Here is a 27,526-nt window from a genome sequence, read left to right on the forward strand (position 1 = left end):
TGTCATCACCAGTGTCATCACCACAAGGACAATAGAGGCATGCCCATTGCTGTTTTAGGCCCCTTTGGCCTAGGGAATGGCAAACAAGACTCTGATGAAATTACCATGGAATGAAAATAGTCTGGGGCTCCAAATCCTAAAGTACCTGAACCCCTGAGGCCCCTAAATTTCCAAGTTCTATCAAAGGGTCATGGATGGCTCATGTCTGGTGGCCGTAATGGTTTTGCATATGGTAACTTGTGACCATTCAACCCATTCCGGTCTTCCTGGAGTGACTTACCCTTAACTGGCAGCTGTTCTTCTGCCCTTGCTGGCATGGGTTAGGCTCCCTGGTCTGTGCTCCCACAGCATCCTGGGCTTCCCTCGTCCCACCCTGCCTTGTATTTGCCTCTTGCAGGCTACATCCCCTGGAAGCTGTGGGCTGCTCTGTGAAAGTGAATGTTTTTGTCTTGCTGTTGTATCCCCTGGATCTAATACAGCACCTGACAGCATCAGAGGAGCTAACTAAATATTTGTGCAACAAATAAATGAATAATGCTCCCCCCCAGCTCTTTTAATCATCATACCCAACAAGGGAAAAGGAAGTGGGTGAGTTAGGAAACATTACTAGCATGTAGCAATTAACAACCCCAATCATGAACACTAAATGGGAACTTAGGAAAATAATTACGTGAGAATGTTAAGCAATACACAAGTTAAATTTCTTTTGGCCTCACCTGGAAAATGGGGCTATTAACATCTACTATACTGGTTTGTTGTGATGATTAAATGAGACAAAAAAGGTTTATCATAGCGCCTACTTACTATGAACATGTGTTTGATAAATGATATTTATTTTGTTGTTGTCATTTACAGTGACATTCAGTAGTAAGTGAAAGAAAAAACAGAACAAAAATAATTCTTTTAGGCTGATTTTGACTAATAAAACAACAAATTTTAACCATTTCTTTTAATGTAGCAAAATAAGGTTATTTTTTCTATAATTTCAAAAATTTTGTGATTAAAGTAAAAGTGACCAGGGTTTAGTACCAGCTCCCTGAAACTCATTCATAAAGTAAAAATAAGTATCATGTCCTCCTTGCCTTATAAGGTTTCAGTGAATTAAATGAATTTCCAAATGTGAAAGTGTCTTAAATGTAGTCACATACCTTTTTCAGTTCTTTCTCTCTTGCCTTAATTTCCCCCTCTGGTGTCCTTGCGAAGGATGTACTGGCCATGAGGCAGACCCTGAAAAAGAAGCGAGAGTCAGCAATTCAAGTGAAAATCCGTGTGGGGCTGGCCATGACTTTAGGAGTCAGGTGCCAGGCTGGAAGGGATCTGGTGGGCACCTCCAAGGGAGAGGGAGCCCACAAAAAGAATCTTGGAATATCTGGGAAGTGGAGACAAATCCCCCATGCTGGGTCCTGGGTTTGGAAGTGCTCCAGAAAAATGCTATCAAGACTCAAGAATTTAATTTTAAAAATGCCAAAGGCGGCTCCCCTGGTGGCGCAGTGGTTGAGAGTCCGCCTGCCGATTCAGGGGACACGGGTTCGTGACCCAGTCCAGGAAGATCCCACATGCCACGGCCAATGCCAATATTCTGTTGGCAGAATATCAGATTGCTCTGTTTCATTCATGCTGTATGGGAGAGTCAAACACAGTTTCAACTACAAAGTCAACATTTGGGAAGCCGGGCCAGGCACTTTTCACTTAATCCTCACAAAAAACTCTGCAAGGCAGGTGTTATTATGCCCATTTGTTGGATGAGAGAACTGGGTCTCAAAATTCACAAGCATGAACAAGATCATACGGCAGAGCTAGGATTCAAAAGTAGGGCTCTGGCCTGCTGAGAGCCTGGCTCTTTCTACTACACCAGAGTATAGACAGAATGTTGGACTTTAAAGATTTGCTCTATAAGTTCATATTTTAAGGCACTACTGCTGCTTCAAGTACAAAAGAATAATAGATAATATCAAAAACAATTAATCCTTGCTCCAGAGCACAATAAACACCTCTGTGGACTACTGAAGATGAACCTGAAAACCAAAAATCTTGAGCACATCAAGAAATCTAACCCTAAGAAAGAAAGCTAATAAAATCAAATAATAGAAAGGAAATTTTTAATACAGATTAAATTAAAATAATAGGATTTTCTGAATAACATTTCAAATGATTTAGGATGCATTTTTCTCATTGCATCTTAACAGGGTGCATGGTTTCAATTTGTCCCATTAACAGTGATGTTCATTTTGACCACCTGATTAAGATGACATCTTCCAGGCTTCTATACTGTACAGTCACTCTTTTCCCCTTTGTAACTAATAAGAATTTTGTGGGGAAGCCATTAGGATGCTGCTGCATGTGTGCAAACTAGAGTCAATGATGTCTTCTACTGAGATAACAGCAAAGGAGATGGGCATATTTCATAAACCTCAGGAAATAAAAGCCACAAGCCATGGTAGTTATTTGAAGCTAAGACAGTGTAAGAAGCTAAGGACAGTGTAAAAGTATTCTGGCCTAGGCAGGTGGGTGGATGGAGATGAACTATGGCACAAGAGAGAGAGTAGTCAGGGGAAGATGGAAAGTTCAGTGTGTGGGTAGATTCTCCTAACTTGTGAGTCATTATTCTTATTTTAAAATTATTTCAAATTTAATTTTTGAATAATATATTCATATCATATGAAAATATTAAAGAATACAGAATATTTGGAAATTAAACAGCAAACTACTAAATAATCCATGGGCCAAAGTAGAAATCAAAAGGGAAATTAGAATATATTTGGAAATGAATGAAAATAAAAGTACCACATATCAGGGCTTCCCTGGTGGCACAGTGGTTAAGAATCTGCCTGCCAATGCAAGGCACATGAGTTTGAGCCCTGGTCAGGGAAGATCCCACATGCCATGGAGCAACTAAGCCTGTGCGCCACACTACTGAGCCTGCGCTCTAGAGCCTGCGAGCCGCAACTACTGAAGCCCGCGTGCCACAACTACTGAAGCCCACATGCCTAGAGCCCGTGCTCTGCAACAAGAGAAGCCACTGCAACGAGAAGCCCGCGCACCACAACGAAGAGTAGCCCCCACTCGCCACAACTAGAGAAAGCCCACGCGCAGCAACGAAGACTCAACGCAGCCAAAAATAAATAAATAAATAAATTTTTTAAAAAAGAGGAGATAAAAAAGTACCACATATCAAATTTTGTGGGGTGCAGTTAAAGTGGTGCATAGAGGGATATTTATAGCTTTAAATGCTCATATTAGAAAAAAATAAAAGGAAAGCTCTAAAATAAATTATCTCAGCTTCCATCTTAAGAACTACCAAAAGAAGAGCAAATTAAATTCAGGGTAAATAAATAGAAGGAAGAAAATAATAAAGACAAGGGCAGAAACCAAAGAAATAAGAAATGGACAAATGGATAAAAATCAATTAAACCAAAATCTACTACTTTGAAAGAATCAATAAAATTTATCCCAGGGATGCAAGGATGGTTCAGTATCCATAAATCAAACAATCTGATAAGTCATCTTTAACAAGAATGAAAATTATATAGCCATCTCAATAGATGCAGAAAAAGCTTCTGACTAAATTCAACATTCATTTATGGTAAAAACTCACCACAAAGTGGGTATAGAGGGAACATACCTCAACATAACAAAGGCCATATATGAGAAGCCTACAGCTAATGTAATACTCAATGGTGAAAACCTGAAAGCATTTCCTCTAATATCAGGAATAAGGATGCCCAGTCTTGCTACTTTTATTCAATATAGTTTTGGAAGTCCTAGACACAGAAGTCAGGCAAGAAAAAGAAATAAAAGGAATCCAAGTTGGAAAGGAAGAAGTAAAACTATCACTGTTTGCAGATGACACGATACCATACAAAGAAAATGCTAAAGATGTCACCAAAAAAACTACTAGAACTCATCAATGAATTTGGTAAAGTTGCAGGATACAAAATTAGCGTACAGAAATCTGTTACATTTCTATACACTAACAATGAACTATCAGAAAGAGAAAATAAGAAAACAATCCCATTTACAATCACATCAAAAAGAATAAAAAGGAAAAATAAACAAACGGGACTGTATCAAACTAAAAAGTTTTTTGCACAACGAAGGAAACTATCAGCAAAATGAAAGGGCCACCTACTAAATGGGAGAAGATATTTGCTAATGATATATCTGATAAGGGGTTAATATCCAAAATATACAAAGAACTCATACAACTCAACATCAAAAAAACAAACAACCTGATTAAAAATAGGTAGGGGACCTTAAGAGACATTTTTCTATAGAAGACCTACAGATGACCAACAGACACAAAAAAAGATGCTCAAAATCACTAATCAAAGGAAACGCAGGGCTTCGCTGGTGGCGCAGTCGTTGAGAGTCCGCCTGCCGATGCAGGGGACACGGGTTTGTGCCCCAGTCTGGGAAGATCCCACATGCCGTGGAGCGGCTGGGCCCGTGAGCCATGGCCGCTGGGCCTGCACGTCTGGAGCCTCTGCTCCGCAACGGGAGAGGCCACAACATTGAGAGGCCCGCGTACCGCAAAAAAAAAAAGGAAATGCAAATCAAAATCACAATGAGATATCATCTCACACGTGTCAGAATGGCTGCTATCAAAAAGAACAAATATCAAGTATTGGTAAGGCTGTGAAGAAAAGGGAACTCTTGTGTAGGGTTGGTGGGAATGTAAATCGGTGCAGCCGTTATAGAAGACAATACGAGGATTCCTCAAAACAATTGAAAATAGAGCTACCATATGATCTAGACTTCCACTCTTGAGTATTCTTCCAAAGAAAACAAAAACACTAATTAGAAAAGATATATGCACCCTTGTGTTCATTGCAGCATTATTTACAATGGCCAAGATATGGAAGCAACCTAGGTGCCCATCAATAGATAAATGGATATAGCAGCCTTGGACTGAGCCTGGGAAGGGCCTGAGCTGGTGGGGAGGGGACAGGGGCTCAAATCCTTTCTCTGCCACTTAGCTGTGGATTCTTGGGCAAGCTACCTTAGCTCACCTTGGCTCAGCCAGTTCACTTCTCTGCAAAATGGGGATAAATGAGGCCTGGCTTAAAGCGTTTTCAGAGGTAAGTAAGAGAGCGTAGGAAAAGCACCTGGCACCTGCCTAGCACAGAGGACAAACCCTCTAGACAAGGTACTTCTCTCTCTCCAAATGATGTGTGTGCCGGTGTGTGTGTGTGTGTAAAGGTGTAAATACACGTGTGTGTTCGTGAGAAAAGGCAGGGCCGGCTGTGGGATGCAGCACACAGTTGGCTCAATTACTCATGGCCTCGAAATAAAAAAGCAGCTCCAAGCATGTATGGGCCCCAGGATGACTGTAAATCCCACAGCCCTGGGCCCAGGCCAGAACACTTGCCAACCCTACCCCACCTCCTCTGCTGGTGGCCAGAGCCCTGCTGCCCTCCTCTCTCCCCAGATGGCCTGGTCCATGCCTACCCAGGGCCCTGGGAAGCCACAGAGCGTCAGGGGCTCCAGAGTGGTCCTGAAGGGTCCAGGGAGGGGGTCCGGGGCAGAGGCTGGGACCCCAGTTGTCTGCAGGGCTTTTTGGAGACTCTGCACTGCTTGCCTGCTCCGGGGACCTCTCCAGGTTAAGGAGATCCATCTGGAACCAGCGAGTGGAGGGATGCACAGCCTGGGCCTCTCGCCTTACATGTGGCTCAGCCAGGGGTGTGGATCCTTAGTCCCTCCCCCACAGGAGCTGGCAGAGCAGGTGGAGCTCTTTAGCCTCAGCGTTTCTGAGGGCTCAGGGATCCCCTTCCTGTTCTGGAGCTTGAGGAGAGCTGGCCATCTAAAGGACTCCTGCTGTGACTTTATTTCTAAACAGATAGCCCCCTCCCCGGGGGAGCTCATTTTGGCCTCAAATATTACAAATGTAACTTGGATGCCAACTGGCATAAAAAAGAATTAAACCTAATTCTTACGAGCAACCAAGGCGTGCAAAGCACTCTGTTCTCATTTAATTCTGGAACCACCTTTTAAGATAGTTTCATGTGGTATCTCCATTTTCCTAGAGAGGAAATGGAAACAGAGGTTAACAAGCTGGCCTAAGACCATACAACTAGCAAATGCCAGGGCTGGGATTCAAACCCCTGCTTTTTTCCAGAACCTCCCTCGATGGCGGGTGCTTCCACGTATGAGACAACACACCTGGACAGGCTGTGTTGGTGGCACTAGGAGCTCTGGGCAGACGCTGGAGTGAGGGTCCCGGGGCCCCAGGAGAGCTGCCTCTAGGATAATGAACGAGCACAAACCCCAGGCCCAGCCTTCCTCCACCTGCCCAAGCCCCTTCCTCAGGCCCCTGGCACAGCTGTCGCCATCCCAGCCTGTGATCCGATTACAGACCCCAGAGCCGCTGGTCTCTTCCTGCCGCTGCCGCTGCTGCTAGTGAACAGGAAAGCAGAGGCCCATCCTGCCTGCGAACAACGCGGAAGCAAGCGGAGGACGAAGCTATCAGAGGCCCTGCCAGCTGCCGTCATCGCTGGGGGCCCCGCCCTCCGAGCTCATTCTCTGGGGTCTTAGGCGGCGACTGCTGAAGAGGGGCAGGAACGAGGGCCCCGCGGTGAGGATGTGAGGAATCCTGCAGTTGGCTTTGTTTAGACGGGTGGTAGGGGCGCCTCCTCCCTTGCACCAGAGTGCGGACACGTGCGCACACACAGAGGAAGCCCCCTCCACCTCCCACCCAGTGGCCTCGCACAGGAGGCCCAGGCCTGAATTAATGCTGGGCTTCACCAGATATGAATTTGGCGACTCTGGGCCTGCTCCTAATCTAAGCTTGCTTCCTCACGTGTAAACTGGGTTCATCATAGCACCTAACTCGTAGGTTTTTACATCCCAGGTCCTCACCAAATGCTTGTTGAGTAAAACCATTCCCCGCCACATCGACCCATCCATTCCCTGTGGTACAGGCCCCGGACCCCTCTCTCTTCTGCACTTCTTTCCTTCCTAGCATCCCTACACCTACTCAGCTGGGCTTGACCCGAGGTGTTCTTTCCTAAGCCTCCCCCTTCCAACCCTGCAAGTCCGTGAGCTACTTTCCTCAGGGTCACACTTCTGAGGGCTAGAGCGGGGGGTCCAAGAGGCTTCGGATGTTTAGAAAATGTACCCAGTTCTTGGAAATAAGGCGCAAGCCTACTGAATGCTCTTTCAAGGTCACACTAGAGCAGTGTCCAACAGGCCCCCTAGGGGCCTTCTGACTCTCTAAGGGAAGGCCATTTCGTTTGACACACTGTCTTCCACTGATTAGGGTGTAGACTCTGCAAAGTTAGATGTTAACTTAGAAAGAAATAGAGGATTGGGAAGTTGGGAATGATCCTTGTAGGCTAGAAAAATAACCCCAAAGATTATAGTTTTATTGACCTATAGAGCTTCTGTCATGCTGCTGGTTCCCTCATTTATGAGATAAATCTCTTAACACACGCTCACTATATTGTGTATGAGAATCGTATTTTCAACTTTTCAAAAATGATGCTTCAACACGGATCTCACGTTTCTAGGAAGAGGCCAGGGTTGGGGTGGGAGGATCCCCCAGGGTGGAAATTGGAAAGAATGCAGCCCCTGTGGAGGATGACGGGCTGTGGATGGAGAGGAAGGCTAAGCTTAAGGCCAAGCGCACCTGTGTCCTGAGAGCGGTGATGCTTAGGATGCTGGTGGTGATGTGTGTGTGTGGAGGGGGGTGCGGAGGAGGGGGGTAGATGGAACTACAGAGGGGCGACTGCTGAACATAGTGGCAACAGAGAGCTCGGAGCTCACGGGTCCCTCTCCCTAAGCCTGCGAGAAGAGACAGGTGAGAAAATGTAATCTCCATCAAAAGGGCTTCAACAATGAGAGACCTCAGAGGAAATCATCAGGGGGGGGTAGAAGGAAGGTTTCAGGTGTTGAGATTGAGGCTGAAGGTTCCAGAAGCTTTTGCGATATAAGAGGTTTCGGAGGAGGTGGGGCAGGTATGGAGGATGGCTGGCTGCAAGGACCTCGCCTCAGGCCCAGGGATGAAGGCAGCCAGGAGGGCGGGAAGCCGTCTGGAAGGAACCGGAGCCCTAGTGAGGCCGGTGACAGCCTGGGCAGGCCTGGGGCTTCTACCAGAGCAGGGCCTGGTGCACATCAGAGGTCAGGACTGCTCCTAGTGGGGACTCTGGGCAAGAGGCACTGGAGGTTTTCCTGGTGGTCTAGTGGTTAGGATTTGGGGCTTTCACTGCCGTGACCCGGGTTCAGTCCTTGGCTGGGGAACTGAGATCCTGCAAGCCGTGCGATGTGTCCAAAAAAAAAAACGGCATTAAGAAAAGGGGGTTTTCCTCCCTGGCTGGGCGAGAGGACACCCTGAGTTGGTCACACTCATCTTGGGTCCTGGCTCTTGGCTTTCAACAAAAACTCCCCAGAAACCTCAGGTGTGCAAGGAAGGTATCAGGGCAGCAGGGAGCAGCTGTCAGGCCCTCTAGCTGCGTCCACTGCAGCACCAGGGCGGTGATTATCCCCCGAGTGTCACCCTTAGAACTGCTGGCAGCAGGCACGGACCCTCAGCTGGGAGCCTCCAGGCCCCTTCTATTGAGGAAGCCCGTGAGTCAAGCTGGTAAGTTTAAAACTACTCTCCCCTCAGTATGGGAATTCGTTTAAAGCGCCCAGTACAATGGGGGAGGTGGAACAGTCCTGAGGCGGGTTGGGACAGCGGCGGCTCTGGTCTGCCAGTCACAGGGGCCTCCCTCCCACCCGCCCCCCTGCAACCAGCTTCCACCCACTCTTTACCTCGGTTCAGATGAAAAGTTTCATTTTCCTCTTTGGATAAAGCATAACCAAAAAAGTCTGCTGCTTTCCTTCGCATAGACGTCTTCAAAAGGATTTCTCCCAGGTCACGGGCCATTCTTTGTTCCAGAGGTCAAGGATTTCAACAGGCCGGAGCCCACTCTTTGAGGCCCGTAGATTTCCCCAGTTAACAGGCAGGACTTGAGGGCTTCCTGCGCCCTGCCCCAGACCTGCTGATTTAGAATCTCCAGGGGAAAAGGCGGGAGAAACTGCATCTTCCAAAACCACTCCAGGTGGGGAGTTCCCTGGTCGTCTAGTGGTTAGGATTTGGGGCTTTCACTGCCGTGACCCAGGTTCAATCCTCGGTTGGGGAACTGAGATCCTGCAAGCCGTGCGACATGGCCAAAAAAGAAAAAGAAAAAGAAAAAGAAAAAAAGGGCGGGGGCGGGATTAAAAAAACACTCCAGGTGAATTTGATGATGAGGCAAGGCCTGGGTAACAGGTTTCTGTTAGAACTCCACCAGGATATGGGGTATTCATACACTTCTCGTCAAACATCTACTAAATTGTTCCAGCTTCTTCCCCAGCCACCAGGTTCACCCCTAGGGTGGGGCAGCGTGGACCCCACAGAGCATAGCTTTGCAGAGCATCCACGCCCCCTTCCGCATGGGGAGAACCCTGTCAAAGGGAACCAGGGCGATGATAGAAATAGTCTGAGGGAGAAGTCGGAGGGGAGAAGCAGCCTGGGGTGTCCCAGGACACGGCCCGCAGGCAGGAGGAAGTCTCACTGACGGGGAGGCACCACGTGCCTGTGGACCACAGAGGAGGACAGACCTGGGCTGGGGTCCGGCTGCCCCCACGTAGAGCTGCGTAACTGGGGTTCGGGGTGGGGAAATAGCCTCTTCTTTGGAAAACGAGGACAGCAGTTCCTCTCTCAGGGCTGTTGTGAGGTTTGTCTGCCATAAAGAACATAAGTCACTGAGCACAGAGCCTGGCACATAGTAAGCGTTCAGTAAGTCCCAGCTGCTATTATCAATTGTTCGTTCTACAAACACTCTCTGCATAAAAACGGCAAAAACAAACAGCAAAACAGAAACTTAGACATGGTCCCAGTCCTCATAGTGCTTACAGGGTACAGGGTTTTAAAGGGATTTTGCTCTAAAGTAAGGCAAATAGAAGGTTTTTGTTTTTAACGTGACAGAGGAAAAGAACTTTGGGGAAAAGCACAGGTTTGATTCAGATGAGAGTTCTGCCCTCGCTCCTGCTTTCAGATTCAATCTGTTGGAGCAAGAATAGATTGTGGAGGTCCCAGAAAGGGGGCCTGACTTCCTGAGACCAGAGAACCTTTTCAGCCTTGAAGAACAAATAAAATTTTTACCCCCCCGTGCCCTGCCCCTGCACTAGTGTGTCTAAAGTCTTGGTCACCTGCAACTATTCTTAGTTCTATCAACTTCCAAGTCTGCCTCTACCTCAAATGTCTCAAGTTACTGCTTTAAAACCTTCCTATACCTGCAAACTACAAAGTGAAGACTAATTAAATGGGTTTGAGAACCAAAAGAGAAAAGGGATGGTATGGGAAGGGGCACAGAATCACAGTCCTGCTCTTCAGAACTGGAAGATAAGATGAATGAGGACTGAACCCAGGCCCTCCTCAGGGAAAACTGAGCTCTAAGAGGCTAGGGAAGAGGAGTGGCAGTGGTGGCAGTGCTCAATGTGCAACCTTTGCCTTTTTCAAATTGGGAGCAGAGGATAGGGTTGGGGGACTTAAGAGGAGTTGATGGTTAACTGCTAGAGAATTCCAGAATCAAAAGCACTCAGCCAGCATCCTCCTCTGCAAAGATGCTTGTGTGATACAGAGTGGGGGGGGGGGAAGGGGGCTCCTGGTTTTGGATTTGCAGTTCCTTTTCGGGGACCACTTCCAAGTCGACCACCTGAAATTGAAATTTTTTTTTTTTTTTTGCTGCACTGCGTGTCTTGTAGGATCTTAGTTCCCTGACCAGAGATCGAACCCAGTGCCTGGGCACTGGGAGTGCAGAGTCCTAACCACTGGACTGTCAGGGAAGTCCCCAAACGTTTCGTTTTAATACCCAGCCAAGGGCAGAGGTTAGACAGACAGACACCCCAGGAGCGTGTCCACAAGAAAAAGAAAGCAAAGAGTCACTGGAAGGACCTCTTTGGCATGCAGCTTCAGTAATTTCTCTTTCTTGAAGGTTCCAGAGCTTTAATCTCACAACTGAGAGTAAAGACAGACACTCTCACCTCAGAAGTGAAACACCATGTTGCTTATTTCTCTACCTGTGCCTTAAACTCCAGTGCATCATAAGGCCACGCTTGGTGCCAGTATTTGCATCAGGGGCATGGATGGATGGAGTGTTAGGGAGGACAAGATTTAGGCCACTGTGTGACGCCAGCTGAGGCACAGAGGCAGGGCCGTGCATGTGCACAGGCAGGCACACATGCTCCTTCACACCTGCTCACCGAGAGGATGAACACTTTATTCTCCAGCAGTACAGAAACTGGACTTCTGGGAAAATCCTAAAGAGGATAATAGTGCTTTCTCCAAGGCTACAGGGGTGCTAACTAGGTTTCTAACAAGAAAACAAATCATTAAGTATAGTCATCACTCTGTGAGAGAATGTAAGAGATCCTAATTCTGACTCAGTAGTGTTGGGGAGATGCTGCTGAAATGGTAAACTGAAAAGCAACGTAATAGGTGAAGGTGTTTCCATTAAGGGATGCAAGGTGTGAGTCAGAAATAGGAAACAGGGAAAACGAAGACAATCTCTTCTGGGTCTACAGAAGGATTCAGAAGGCACCAGCAGAAAAAAATGCTGCTCTGAGAAACAAGTAGGGCTGTTGGAAGAAAGTGTTGCCATTTTGTTAACAAGATCCTATTAAACAGCTGCTGTGTATCTTTCTAAATAGCAATACAACCTGTTGCGAGCACTAGGTACCTTGGCTGAAAGCATCCACTTTATGAGCACTTAGCTCATAAACTCCAGCAACAGGGCAATCTCAAGAATATCACACCTTGACCTTCTCGTTGCTCCTGGAACTCTACTAATGAGGAACTAAAGAGGAAACTAGTTTGAAAACTAGACTGGAAAAATGGAGGGGTTGGCATGCGTCAAGGTCCCCCTCTAGCGGTTCTGGAAATAAACAAAGTAACTTGAAATTTAGAATATCAGGAGAAAAAAATAGCTGCATAGACAAAGCTGAAGCAAACCTTTGCAGTCATCGTTTCTAATTCTGAGGGCGTATGATAGATTCCTGTTTGAAAAACCTCTCCTAGCAAAGGCTTCTGCCTTAGAAGTGGCACGACCCTTTTACTATGTTACACATTAACTGCCTCTGTGACCTTGGTTCCAAATGATTTGGTCTCACATCCATGTCCGTCAAATTCAACTTTCTACTGTTTGTTTTTCTCTCTCTCTCACCTATATGTACTTTTATGTTACCAGTCTTTATAACTATCATCTTTAATGAAGGAAAAATTTCAGACTTAACTTATGAGGCTAAAGCAGGACTTGGCATCACTGCACACCTGACTGCTTGTGTATTATATAATCAACATGCCATGCACTGGTCTGAAGCACAGAGAATACATAAAAGGTGACATTCAAATGTTAATGTCCTCTTTGCAATAGACTTATACCAACCAATGTGATGACTTGAGAGAGTAAATATATCCACATTCTCCTTGAAAACCTAATCTCTATGCTGCCTCATATCCCTGTGCAGTTACTGGCTGCCACAAGGGCTCTTACACCCAGGAGACTCTCTGTCTCTAGGAAGGGGAGACTCGGTGCCACATGGTGGCAGATTTATGGAGCAACACTAACATCTTTCATGCAGAAGTCTGGCAACCGGGAGTAACCCAATCCCCCTAGGACATTCAGGGACACAAGTGATCAGAGTGTACCTAAATAGGTAAAGGGCTAAAGAAAAGGGGAGAAGGGTGGGGAGGGAAAAGGTAAAGAAAACTAAAGATGGTGGTAACTCGCCCTTAAAATCTGTTACTGGGTGTAACGAGGAGGACCAATCAACACTGTACAATTATGGTACAAAATATCTCTTACTTCCATAGTTAACCAGGGAGAACAAAGAGCTAACCATTCCATATTTTACATTCTTTAAAAAGGTGCAAAAATTATACAAACAACTTTCTATCTTGGGAAAATAATCCTAAATTTCCACAGTTCTGTGTAAAAATGCTCAGTTTAAGGGGGTTTGTTTTTGGCATTGTAGCCAAAAGGAAACAATCTAAGCACCCAACAGGAGGAGGTATTTTAAGTAAATTAGGCTACTTCTATTTGACAGAATTTTGTGGCCGTTAAAATTTTGTTTCTGAAGAGGTTAAACAGAGGAATATTTTATATTGTATTACTAAGTGAAAATTCAGGATATAAAATTATATACACACTTCAAATCTACTAATACTTGGTAACAATATTAACAAAATCTCAAAGTGGAAAAATCAGGACAGGACTATCCAGCCACAGAGAAGCACTTTTTAGATTTATGAATCACTGGCTAATTCCTTTGGTGAATTTCTTTCCTTCCTCTAAGTTTCTGGGTTAGCCAAGTATGTCCAGGATTGTCATATTTTTCTATTCATTTTCATTAAGAATTAATAATTTATAGGGAATTTCCTGGCAGTCCAGTGCTTAGGACTCTGCACATCCACTGCCGGGGGCCCAGGTTCAATCCCTGGTCGGGGAGCTAAGATCTCACAAGCTGTGCAGCGTGGCGCAAAAATAAAAATAAAACAATAAATTTATGACTGAGATATAACAAGGAATATGGGTTTTATATTTATATTCTATGTTTCATTATCTAGGTGCTTATTGTTACAAATCCACTGGAGTCTCATTTATACTGATATTCTTGGGGAGATGCTTAAGATTATTAGGAAGTTCTAGAATGATGGCATGCAGGTAACATCCCTTGCCAAATTCTTTATTATAGAGGGTGGGTCATATCAGGGCAAAGTTATAGATCATAAACTATATACCATTTCAATCTCCACAGGTAGTGACTCATAATGATTATTCTTGGGGAGATGCTTAAGAAACATTTTAGGAATATCAGAAAGATACTGTGCTTACATAACCCTTTGAATGGGGTCTTAGAGTATTTCTTATACTAAATTCTCTGTTAGGGAAGATCAGTTATATTATGGCAAAACTATAAACAATATACTGAACGTTTAAACTCTACAGAGATTCAGCTGGTCAAATTGAAAACTCAAAGTGAATGTACATTTTAAAGTCACAATACTTCTTCCTCCTTTTAGAAGTGCCTCTTTAGGGATTTCTGGCTCCACCAATGGAGACTCCTAACAAACCAAACCTCTTGTAGATAACAACTATAAACTGAGGGTAAAAAAAGTCAGCAAGAAATAAATGGTATATATATTAAAAAGGAAGAAATAGAACTGTCTCTATTTGCATATGACATGATTATGTAGAAAATCTCAAAGAATCTACAAAAAAGACCTAGTAGAATAAGGGAGATTTCCAAGGACACAAGAGTATTCAACCCAGTATAGGCTGTACTGGTGACTTGCTTCCAAAGGAGTGTCAAAGGGGGAAAAAAGTAACTATAGTGAAGAAACCTGACAAACAATCTTGGGCAGGTGATCGAGGTAAACATCACCAGTGATAAAGCACGTTAATAACAGGCACTGCTGATGTGATGTGATGAGGACATTTCACCTCTATAGTATTATATATTTAACTCCAGTTTAACCATGAGAAAAATAGCAGACAAGGGCAAATTGAGGGGCATTCTACAAAACATCTGAAAAGCAGTCCTCAAAACTGTCAAGGATGAAAAACAGACTAAGAAACTGTCACAGACCAGAGGAGACATGACAAGTAAAAGTAATGTAGTATCCTCTGTGGGATCTGAGAAAAAAAGGCATTAGTGGAAAAACTGGCAAAATCTGTAGTTGAAAAACTAAATGTACCCACGTTGGGGGAAAAATGTACCACGGTAACTGTTATGGGCTGAATTGTATCCCCCCTCCAAATGTACATGTTTAAGTCCCAAACCCACTACCTCCAAATATCACTGCTGTTTTGGAGATAGGACCTTTTAAAGAGGTGATCAAGTTACAATAAGGCTGGAGTGGGCCCTAATCCAATCTGACTGGTGTCCTTAGGAGGAAATCTGGACAAACGAGCTTATTTCTTTTAAACGTTATGCTTCAAAAGGTACCATTAAGAGAGTAAAAAGACAATCCAAGGGCTGGGGTATTTACAAGTCACACACCTGACAAGGATCTTTTGCATCCAGAATAAAGAACTCTAACTTCTGTTATTAGTATTCTATAATAATGCAAACTATGATTCTATAATAAAAACACAAGTAACAGAATTTAAATATGGGCAAAATATATGAATAGACATCTCACTGAAGAAAATATATAAATGACCAGTAAGCACATAAAAAGATGCTTAACATCATTAGTCATTAGGAAAATGCAAATTTAAACCACAATGAGGTACTACTTCACATAAGAATGGCTATACTAAAAAGACAGAAAAATAAGTATTGGTGAGGATGTGGAAAAAAACATAGCCCTCATATATTACTGGTGGAAATGTAAAATGGTGCAGCCTTTGGAAAAGTCTGGCAGTTCCTCAAAATGTTAAACATACCATATGACCCAACAATTCCAATCCAGGGTAAATACCCAAGAAAAATGAAAACATATTCACACAAAAAAAACTTGTTCATAAATAGCATTATTTATAATAGCCAAAAGGTAGAAACAACCCAAATGTCCAACTAATGAATGGATGAACAAACCATGGTATACAGTTGACCCTTGAACAACATATAGGTTAGTGGTGCTGACTCCCCTTTGGGGTTGAAAATTCATGTACTGTTATCTCTGCCTCAAAAACAAAGGAATTGATAAATTACTCACCCAAGGGCAGGAAGCTAAAACAGTTTGGATAGAATAAGGCCTCAAACCCTAGATCTCTTGATTCCTCATATTATGAACACAATCTTTATCCTCATACTTAAAGATCAATAAAATGACAATACAGGTGCTATACTGAAAAAAACCTAAGTATAAGTGAACCTGAGCAGTTCAAACCCATGTTGTTCAAGGGTCAAATTGTATATTCATACAATGGGATATTATTCAGCAATAAAAAGGAATCAAGTCCCGGTATGTGCTACAACATAAATGAACCTTGAAAACATGCTAAATAAAGGAAGTCAGTCACAAAAGGCCCCATACTGTATGATTCCATTTATATGAAATGTCCAGAACAGGCAAATCCATAGTATGAGACAAATTAGATTTGTGGTCGCCAGAGAAATGATAAGGGGAGAGGGAGATGTAGAGTGACTGCTAATGGGTACAGTGTTACTTTTGGGGTAACTGAAATGTTCTAAAATTAGATTGTAGAGATAGTTGCACAATTCTGTGAATAAACTAAAAAGCACTGAATTGCACCATTTTAATGGGTGAATGTTACGGTATGAATTACCTCAATAAAGCAATTTTAAAACACAATAAGCAGCAAAGCTCTAATCTGGGAAAAGACCAATGTTTCAATAACAAGGTTTTCCAAACTACTTATCCAGAAAAACAAGGAAATTTTATAGCTCAATTTCTTGGATACTCTCCCCAACTTCTATTAAACACACTGCCGTTTTAAATTAAAAATACTTTTTAAAGGACTGTTGCATTGAGTTAAAGCAGGGGTTCTAACCCTCACTGAGGGTCAGAATCACCTTGCAGAACTTTAGAATTAACAATGAACAAGACCCTATGCCTTAAAGATTTCGATTCAAGTGGTCTAGGGAAAGATTTCAGCAATGTTACATTTTTTTTTTAATTAATTAATTTATTATTGGCTGTGTTGGGTCTTCGCTTCTGTGCGAGGGCTTTCTCTAGTTGCAGCGAGCGGGGGCCCCTTCATCGCAGTGTGCGGGCCTCTCACTGTCGCGGCCTCTCTTGTTGTGGAGCACACGCTCCAGATGCACAGGCTCAGTAGTTGTGGCTCATGGGCCTAGTTGCTCTGTGGCATGTGGGATCTTCCCAGACCACGGCTCGAACCCATGTCCCCTGCAGTGGCAGGCAGATTCTCAACCACTGCGCCACCAGGGAAGCCCAGCAATGTTACATTTTTAAAAGCTCACTTATGGATTTAAAAATGCAGCCAGGATTGGGAATCACTGCTGTAATTCAACAGAATATTAAACTGTGTTTTAAAAATCTTCTTTTAGGGGCTTCCCTGGTGGCACAGTGGTTGAGAGTCTGCCTGCCAATGCAGGGGACACGGGTTTGTGCCCCGGTCCGGGAAGATCCCACATGCCACGGAGCGGCTGGGCCCGTGAGCCATGGCCTCTGAGCCTGCGTGTCCGGAGCCTGTGCTCCGCAACAGGAGAGGCCACAACACTGAGAGGCCCGCGTACCGCAAAAAAAAAAAAAAAAAAAATCTTTTAGGTGAAGGCAGACCTTTTCTTAAGCAAAACAAAAGGTAGATATTTAAGAAAAATTTGTTTCTAATCATAGAACCATAAATAAAAAGCCACATAAAACACAAAGTTAGTCATAAAACGAATTATTTAATTGAAGCTATAAAAAAGAGGCAATATAACAGATAAAATAATTAGGAAAGACTATTTAGCACATTTTAAAAGATTTAAAATAGGAGGACACTTTACAAAAGGTTGTGTGGGAAAAATTCTTAAACTATAAGTAGAAATGTAACATTACAGAGCATGTTATAAAATACAATGACAGAAATATAAAAGGGCTATGTATGCTCTAAGTCTGAAAACTATTAATAATGACCAGATATTTAGGTTTAAATTTACAGTTCCTGGGTATGAGGATCATATTACTATACACATCTTCCAAACCAATGGGAAGTATTTTCCAATTAACCATGAGTGGTATCATCTTCTACAAAGTCTTTGGCCATCTCTGCTGTGATCACATCAATATGACTAACCTGAAGAATAAATGTTAAAAACAAAATCTGTTAAATCTTAAAGAAATATATCAGTGTTCCCCTGTATAGGGTAATATTTTAAAAATACACCCAATCACCTGAATATTTTACATAACAAGTCAAATGACTCTAAAACACTGACTGAAAAACCTTTATTTACAATGCTGTTTGTTCAATGCATGAGTTTAAAAATATTTGAACCATATTTTTGTTCAGTTTTTATTACTTTGCTATTTTAAAGAATCTTAAGGCTGAAAGCACCAGGAAGAGTTGTGTGGTCTAACCAAATATAAATGAACTTATGTAACTGTTTAAGACTGTGAATTAAATAAGCACTAAAGAGATAGATAGGAAGATAGTGTCTCTTAATGCCAATAAAAATAAAACCAATGCAATGAATGCTACAAAAAAAACTGATAACCTTCACAGGCATTTTAAGTTTTTTTCAATAACTTTCTAAATTTTCTTTCATACTTAAGTAACATAAAACAAGAATTCAACAGTATAATGGATTGAATACTACATAAACTTAAACTTAATATAAAAAAAATTACCTTATTTCTGAACTTTACACCATAGAATTTGTCAGCTGACTCAAGCAATTCAGGCCTAAAAGTAGTTGTAATAAATTGAGCATGTACAGCAAGTTCCATAATCATATCTGTAAAAAGAAATAGTAATCTAATAAAACCCTTTTTTAGTTGAAATGAAAATTTAAAAAGCAACTATCTTTTTACTCTTACCTAAAACTTAAAACTGCCTGCATGCATACATCTACAAAAAATATCAACTTGTTTCTTAAACTAGGGATAAATCTTTAACACAAATAACTTAGTTACAGAATATAAAGAAGCAACACCTTCTAACACAGCATTAGAAATAATGTCAGAGCAAAGTAAATTTTCTCACACAAAAAACCAAAAGCAACCTTTTCCTGCTACCCACACCCCCAACCTGTATACTGGATTTGTTTGCATAAACTTACTAAAGATCACATATAGATTATTTAAACACATCAACATTGTTTATGACAGGGACTATTCAAGCATTGAGAAAAAGTGTTTAAAGGAGAGACGTTTGTATAAAAGTTTAACCGGAGGAGGATTTTCAATTATTACATCTATTTCTCACAGAACTAAACTTTGCAGTCTAATACTAGGTTTTTGAAAAATTGTTCAAAGAGAAATTATTTTATTTACTAATACCCTGTCCAGGCTCCCTGGATATCTCAGGCAACAAGAAATATACTATAAAAGAGGTAAGCTATTGGGGCTTCCCTGGTGGCACAGTGGTTAAGAATATGCCTGCCAATGCAGGGGACATGGGTTTGAGCCGTGGTCTGGGAAGATCCTACATGCCACGGAGCAACTAAGCCCGCGAGCCACAACTACTGCTGCCTGCGAGCCGCAACTACTGCTGCCAACGTGCCACAACTACTGAAGCCTGCGGGCCTAGAGTTCATGCTCCGCAACAAACCCACCTCAAAGAGAAGCCCACGTACCGCAACGAAGAGTAGCCCCCGCTTGCCACAACTAAAGAAAGCCTGAGCGCAGCAACAAAGACCCAATGCAGCCAAAAATAAATAAATAAATTTTTTAAAAAAAGAAAGTGAGGGAATTTAGTGGAGTGGGGATGAAGGGGGAAAAAAAAAGTTAAAAAAAAAAAAAAAAAGAGGTAAGCTATCATTTCTAGCAAGTTACTATGAAACTATGAAACCAAAACTGTACCTGACACAGCCTTTCTGTGCTGAGCATCCAGAGCCTGGTCAATCTCATCAAACAAGTAAAAAGGAGCTGGGTCACATTTCTGAATGGCAAAAATCAGAGCAAGAGCTACCAAGGATTTCTGTCCACCTGAAAGCTGTTGCATTTCTCTCATTTCACCTTGTTTTCCTGTAAATGACACCTAAGAAAATATTTAATGAGTTATATCTCAAAGGGGTAAAAATGTACCAATTTAGATTCGCAAAATAGTCTACAAATTCTACTATGATAACGCTCTGGGGAAAATTGAATGTAAAGGTATTTTACCCTAATTCCAACTCCAGTGAACTGGTCAACTGATGGAACACTGCTTTGTGACCCAGAGCCCCTCTCACTTTCACCACTCCCTTCTCCTTCATCCTGAGACTGACTGCCTTCCACATCTCCTTTCTTCATCACCAAAGTAGCTTTGCCACCAGGTACCAACTTTTGGAATACTTCACTGAAGTTTTTGGATACCTTAAAATAAACAGATAGATAGATAGATAGATAGGGTGTCAACTGGAATATGTATTTTTTTAAAAAAAGATAAAATTTAAAAGCAATCAAAAATAGTTTTATTTTTTTAATCTTAAGAACAAGAATAACAGATTGGATCCCCTTTAAGAGCTGTATAAAACATTCCAGTTACTATATTTGCAACCTATATACTGGATTTGTTTGTATGTTTCAGATCCAATTATCAGTGGAAAAAAAGTTTAAAAATCTTTACAAATTGAATAACAGACTGAATAATACCTGAAGACTTTAGCTTGTGTGTTTACTACAAGTAGAAACATACCTGTTTGAAAGTCAACTGAATAGCTTCATATTTTCGAAGTTCAAGTACATTCATCAGTTCCATGATTGATTTGTACCCCCTATCCAACTCTTCTTGCCGCTTTATTAACTTTTCTTTCTGCTCAGAGAAATTTACAAACTGATCTAAAGCTTTTTTGTTAACATGGCTGTACTTCTTCAATTCTGTGTTGCACTGTTCAAGTTTTCGAAACAACTATAAAGAGGAAAAAAATGTGTAAATAAATCCACATACAGGGAAATTTGCAATGAGATTTCAAATTTAAAACCAATTAGATTTACCTGTTTGAGGCTCAGTGTTTGGTATTTTTCAAATGCTTCCTGGGGAAGTGATCCAAGTTCTCGAATTTTCTTCATACACTCTTCTTTCTTCTTCAGTAGCATGCCTTGTCGATTTGTCATCTTTTCTAGTTCTTTAGTGTCATGATTTATAGCATCCATGTGTTCTTTTTCCATATTTTTCCAGCGCTCCATACTTTTCTGCAACTCCTTAATTCCAGCTTCTGTTTTATCAATGGAATTGTCCAAATCTAAAATGGGGGGAAAACCAAATTAGGCCATAACACCTATTTTATTATTTTTTTGACCAAGCTGCGTGGCTTGAGGAATCTTAGTTCCATGACCAGGGATCGAACCCAGGCCCTCAGCAGTGAAAGCATAGAGTCCTAACCACTGGACCGCCAGGGATTTCCCCAAAACACCTGTTTTAAAGCCAGAGTGTTAGGTGACTAAAGATTTTCAAGGTCAAATCTATCAAAATAAATAAGGTTTAAATTTTACTGTGAAAACTTATGAAAAACTTCAGAACAAAACTGGGAGTGTACATGAGTCAAGGTATACAGTTTACATTTAATGTTTATAAAAACCTAAAATAGTTTTCTTCTCAGCAACTAGTGATAAGAAACTTGATTCAGCTATTTCGTACTTTTGTCAATGAAACTAGTAATATTATGGTCTCTCATAAAATTGTCACAAACATTTCAACAAAACAAAGGTTACTATTTATAATCAACACCCTAAACTCTGTTCACTATAAACTGTTTATGATGATGGAAAACACATAAAACTATTGGTACATGCTTTTGCCTATTTGGATATTTCACTTTGTAGTAAACAATCCTATAAAACCAATAAGCTAAATTTAACTAAATACCAAAAATATTTTTACTAAATAAAAATTCACCTTCTGATCGTGCCATGGTATCTTTTACTCTTTTATTGATGGCTTCAAGTTCTGAGGTTGTAGCAGTGAGAACAGTACCCCCTTCTGTCTCTCTCAGTTCATTGAGTTCCTACAACACAAAAGGAACTTAAGAGCATTAAACCACAAAAATATGAATTTTGTTAGTTTCAAAATGTTATAACTGCCGTTTATATAGCTGTTAATATGTCTGAATAAACACTTAAGAAAACCAAAAAACATATTTAAAAGAATTGTAAATACTTAATGTATCCATTAAAGGGGAAAAAATTACCAGAAAACTTCTTAGCATCTACTGATGAGAAAATATTCATAACTAATATTTACTACCTAGAATGTGCCAGATAATCATACAAAACGGGTACTACTGCTATGCTTATTTTACACAAGAGGAAACTGGAGCTTAGAAATATTAAATGACTTGCCCAGTACTGTACACTAGGTGGCAGTGCTAGAACTCCAAGCCAGGGCAGGTGGTCAGACTGCTAGGCTTTCTGTCCCCAGAGCCCATACTCTAAATCAGAGTCTCTCATATAAGCATTATCAAAAGGTTATGCTTGTCAAGGAACCCTAGAAAAAGAACATACCTGTTCTACTTGGTCCAAGCGCTTTCTTAAATTCTCGTTGAGGTAAGTCTCTACTCGAGTAATAATACCTTCTAACTTAATTCTTTCATTTAGCAACTGTCTGTTTTCCTAGAAGAAAAAACAAAATTCTTTGTCTACACAGCCATGCACATTTCACATACAGGAATGCTATCAATCTGTTGTTTTCTCCATTATTTTTGTTCAAATGAGCTGAAATAATTTTACACCTTTCCAAAAGGCCCTATATTTAAAAAAAAAAAAAAGCCCTATATTTTCTTCATTTTCCCTCTTATCTATTCAGAATGCTGTTTCTGTGCCTGGTTCTTTTTATAAGGCATGCTACCAAAAATATTTTTCTTTTCCTGCTTTTCGTGTTTTGAACTTAGTATTAATTGCTTACATCTCTGTATTTAAAAATCAAATGTTGTTAAAATGTTTAATCAAGACAATATTATTAAATATGTAAAGGTGGTCAGGTCAATAAATACAGCAAAGCTCACAAGCTCCATCTTACCAATGACAAATGGGCATTAAGTAAGATGAAAGAAAACAAAGATTTCTTACACAATCCTAACATATGGTTTGGAAAAACTTATTAAAACCTCATTTACTTTAATGGATATTAGAAGTCTAATAAGTCTTATATTTTCTCAATAATCTCTTTCACATTCCTTTATTAGCCAGAAAGACACTTTTCACAACAGCCAATTGTCAACAAAAAATTTTTTTCTTGTCAACTCTACTTGCCTGCTGAAGTTGACGAATTTCATCATTCAGTGCATCTACTCTCTTCTGATCTTCCAGACTAAGTTGAGAAAGCAAATCAGTTCCAAGTTCTGCTTTCAGCGATTCTCTGGTGGACTCCATAGCATGCAAACTTGCCTCCAAACTTTGTAAGCTACGTTGCTATATGACAGATTATCCATTTATTAATAAACGTACTAGTCAGTGTATCACTTATAATAGTGAAAAATTGGCAACTATCTAAATTTGATATTAAAGTGAGCTAAGTAATCATATTAACTCAATTAAATATTAGATATCCATTATATTTGATAATTAGAACTATGTAGCAACAAGAAAAATATTTATGATGCAGTATTTGCAGGATGTGTGTAACACATCATATTCCATGGTCAAACTATAAAAAGAAGTTGCTAGAATGTTAGGGTGGTATAATTGTGGGTGTATATATATATATTCTAAACTTTGTTGTTTTAGTACTATTGATGTACAAAATTAATAGTTTTTTGTCAAAACTGCTTCATGTTTATGACACCAATGTGTATTATCATTTGTAATAGCAGTAATAGTTTACTTTCTACTCATTTTAGCACAATCTGGACAGAATGCAATCAAATAAATCCATAAATAGTACTTTATAGACAAAAATGGATACTGGCTGACTACTATCAGGCAGTGCTATTATGCCGCAGCTCAAAATGCCTATTTGTTTAATGAAGTTGGAAAGTCTGAATGAGGCCTACAAAAGGAGACTCTGGGTACTCATGGGTAAAAGTGTGATAAAGATACATGTAGATTCCCAAAAGTATGGGCCTAAATGAAAATGGAACAGAATGTATATGTTATATAACATATAATATATGGTCCACCCCAAATCTTTATAATTAAAACAAATCTATTAAAAAAAGCATACTTAACGAACCTTGGGCATAAAGGTTTTCTCTGACTGCTGCCTCTTCTCTTTTAACATCTTCATTTCTGATAATATGCTATCTCGAGATGCTTTAAATTTCCTTTGCTGAGTCTCTATCTGCTGCATTTGGTTCATCAGCTGATCAATTTCATTATTAATCCATATACAAGGCTAAGGAAAATTCTCTTTGGTGCCTGTTAACAAAACATTGTGTATCCCCCTTCCTTTTCTTTACCTGTAAATAAAGCTATTTCCACAAATTTATGGACCATAACAACGCTGAATTAAATACTACACTGTGTTCAGTCATAAAAGAAGCTTAAAACATTTCACCCCACTTCTCTCTCAAAATAACACACATACTGTTTTACTAATTGCTATACAAAAAAATAAATAATAAATACAATCCTGGGAAGCCCTAAAGGAAGCTAAATGAAATATAATACATATATATTTTTTCATTCAACAAATATTTACTATATAATCTATTATGCTTATAGCACTATATAAGGGAGTCAGATATGAAGAGGAGGCCTTGCCCGATGTAGAAGAATAACTCCATCTAGCTGGATTATCAAATACAGGAAAGTAGTTGGTGCCTACTGTAAACCTCTTTTTTATTAGTATTTCCCCATGCTTCGTGCTCACATCTTGCCAAATTTGGGCAGTTCTCAAAAGTATACTATGCAGACCCCTGCAAAGTTAAAACTAAGATGTTTGTTTACCTTTTTCTTTGTGCTTTTGCTTGCAACTGATGACAGAAAAGCTATAAACTCACATTTTAAAAAATGCCAGTTCCAATAAAGAATATCCTAATGAAGCAGTAAAAATAATTATTTTTGCTGCTTGAGTATCTGTACTTAATACTGTGTGACATAATGCAAAGTACACATAAAGCACTTCTACCTTATACCATGGTTGTTTTAAGAAGATGCACGTGCACAAGTGTCTCACAGTTGTGAATCGAACTAGTCACTCTTCACAGAACACCATTTTTATTTGAAAGAACTAAGAGAACTACGGTTACTAAGACTTGCATTTTGATGGCCATTTCCTCCACTAATACTAAATCTGAGCCTCAAGATAATAACCTCTAATGGACATTTTTCAACCTTTATATATTTAACTTCTGTGTAGTATGTGGCATTCCTGATACTGTCCACCCTTCTTCCACTGAAATACTATCCTGGTTTTCCTCCTATAAAACTGTCTGACAAATACTCCTCAGTTCCCTCCATAACCTTAAATTTTTGTATTCCTCAGGTTCTTTTCTCTCAGAAGTAGATTTATTGCTACTAGCTATTTAACAGCTAAGCAAAGGATGTTAAAATAGTTTTTAGTTTTCCCTGTCTTCAGAATTTAAAGACTTACTACATAAGCTCCTGTGCTTAAATAAAAGTCAAACACATGGGATACTTTTCCCCATGGCATATGAGAAAATACATCTAACATGCAAAAGATTCTATATTCCCAACCAAAACAGTTATTTCTCTACAGCAACACAAGACAAAAAGATATTTTCAATATTTCTGCGCAGATTTTCATTGAGCTTTGCTTCAAGCTCACCTAGTTCTTCTTCTGCTTTTCTAACATCTTTTTGTAATTCAAGTCTAGACTTCCTTGTATCATAATAGCCTCCAGTTAAAGCACCCCGATGACTAACTTGGTCACCTATAAACAAAACGTAAGAAAATTAGTAATTCTGTATAACAACTTCTTTATTCAATAATAAATTGATTAATAATCAAATGACTAATCTAAAGGCTTTACCTATTTAATAAGAATGTAAAAGTTAAGAGTTTAAGTCACTCTGGAAAAAATTCTGCTTTACAATATTAACATTTGCATTTAAAAAAATATACCTTCTAGGTGAGCCTGAACATCCGCCAGAAAGGAAAGAAGTGTTAAAGACTAATAGGAACATGTCAACAGGACACAGAACCTAGCTTGAAATTCCCACTAGCCACAAATGGGAAAATCTGAAAATCAAAAATGATGATGGCAATGTGATAATACACTGAATTAAAAGAAGTCCATAAATCGTAGCAATACATAAAAAAGAAAAAAGGATGGGGCTCTTTACAGAAGAGTGACAGCTAATAAATATAGAAGCAATCACAGAATTTTAGAACCACCATTTAGAAACCCCCAATGTATTAACTTGAGTCAAGCAAGGGTCACCAAAGCATGCTAAACCACTGGTGAAGAAGTTTGGGGGAACCTGATATTCATGTATTCTTAAAGGATAATCCCACATATCACTTATTAATTACAAAGGGGATAAGGCATCTTTACAACCAAGATTTGTTAGTGGTCAAACCTGGCATCAGTAACAGTGGGACACATTGTGTAGTGCAATAAGAAGTACACATCACTCATGCCAAGAATGCTTAACCTAAACCTAATGAAGAGAAAGCAGTAAGATAATCCAGAACAAAAGACTTTCTTTGAGAAAGTGAGTTTCTTGGGGTGGGAGGAAAACGGGAGACCTGTCCTATACTGAAACTGAAAGAATCTAAAGAAAAGGCATTGAATGCATCCTTGATTGGATCCTGGATAGAAAAATATTTTTGGACAACTAAGAAAATTTGAGGACTCCCTTGAGGTGCAGTTGTTAAGAATCTGCCTGCCAATGCAGGGGACATGGCTTTGAGCCCTGGTCCAGGAAGATCCCACATGCCACGGAGCAACTAAGCCCGCAAGCCACAACTACTGAAGCCTGTGGGCCTAGAGCCTGTGCTCCACAACACGAGAAGCCACCACAATGAGAAACACGTGCACTGCAACGCAGAGTAGCCCCCGCTCACAGCAACTACAGAAAGTCCGTGCGCAGCAACGAAGACCCAAATGAGGCCAAAAATAGATGCATAAAATATAACATTTTGAGAACAGGTCTGGAGGCTTCACCAAAGAACCAAAGGAAGTCCATGGTGCAAAAAAGGTTAAGAACCTCTACTATACATCAAATGATTATACTTAAGAGACATCAACTAAATATAAAGAGGTTGACCCTTTTTACATTCTGACTTGAATAAACCAAATATTTTAAAAATGAGAAATAACTGGACATGAATTTTCAAACACTCTTAAAACTAAAATGGAATTTATTTGTTCAAAGCTAAGAATTATTATTACAAACCTTCCAGGGTAATGCAGTCCATAGTGAAAGCACGGGCCAACTGGGTTGAAACTTCCATACTACGACAAATAAGTGTTTTTCCAAACACATGTTTGAAAGCTTTGTCAAATCTGGGATTGTACCTCAATTTACTTATCATAGGAATAGCATCCTAAAAATGAATATTTTACAAGCAAGCAAAGAGATCAAAACACAGTTAATTAAAATGTGTTAGCAGAATCATGAATTACATCTTCCTGAAATACAAACAAAATACCTTTATATTTCAAAACTGTTGGTTTTTATACTGAAAAAGTTAGAAAAATCATTCTACTGAAATATACTGGAAATTGTGCTCATGTAAATCATCCAGGTTTTCAGTACTAGAGCACAGTGATAAAGAGCTTAGTGGCTCTGGAGCCAGACTGCTCAAGCTCAAATCCCAGTTCTGCTGTTCAGATGTGTGCTCTGGACAAGTTGCTTAACTTCTCTATGTATCAGTCACTTCATCTATAAAACTGCAATAACAACAGTACCTTCCTGACAAAGTTGTTAAGTCTAGGCAAGTTATATATGTGAAACACTTAGGATAGCCTCTGTCACATAGAAGGGCCAAATGTAAACTAGTAGTATTTCCTCAAAATATTTTCATTTTATTTTATCTCTATCTACA

The 27,526-nt window shown here is 40.4% G+C and overlaps 1 protein-coding gene across 1 annotated transcript in view; it reads right to left on the reverse strand.

Annotated features, from left to right (window-relative positions):
• Positions 1-17,320: 17,320 nt before the first annotated feature.
• The window catches only part of SMC3 (structural maintenance of chromosomes 3), a 32,331-nt gene continuing 22,125 nt past the window's right edge, over positions 17,321-27,526 (reverse strand). Inside the window, exons 18-29 of the mRNA XM_079900792.1 lie at positions 26,875-27,025; positions 25,254-25,406; positions 23,745-23,896; positions 22,826-22,984; positions 22,079-22,186; positions 21,474-21,582; positions 20,573-20,820; positions 20,274-20,486; positions 19,760-19,951; positions 19,457-19,634; positions 18,284-18,390; positions 17,321-17,729 (exon numbers count right to left, since the gene is read on the reverse strand). Of these exons, the coding sequence (XP_079756918.1) occupies positions 17,658-17,729; positions 18,284-18,390; positions 19,457-19,634; positions 19,760-19,951; positions 20,274-20,486; positions 20,573-20,820; positions 21,474-21,582; positions 22,079-22,186; positions 22,826-22,984; positions 23,745-23,896; positions 25,254-25,406; positions 26,875-27,025 (1,842 nt within the window). The 3' untranslated portion in view covers positions 17,321-17,657. The remainder of the gene's footprint in view (positions 17,730-18,283; positions 18,391-19,456; positions 19,635-19,759; positions 19,952-20,273; positions 20,487-20,572; positions 20,821-21,473; positions 21,583-22,078; positions 22,187-22,825; positions 22,985-23,744; positions 23,897-25,253; positions 25,407-26,874; positions 27,026-27,526) is intronic.

This window comes from Stenella coeruleoalba (genome assembly GCF_951394435.1).
Source record: "Stenella coeruleoalba genome assembly, chromosome: 16".
Classification (NCBI taxonomy): domain Eukaryota; kingdom Metazoa; phylum Chordata; class Mammalia; order Artiodactyla; family Delphinidae; genus Stenella; species Stenella coeruleoalba.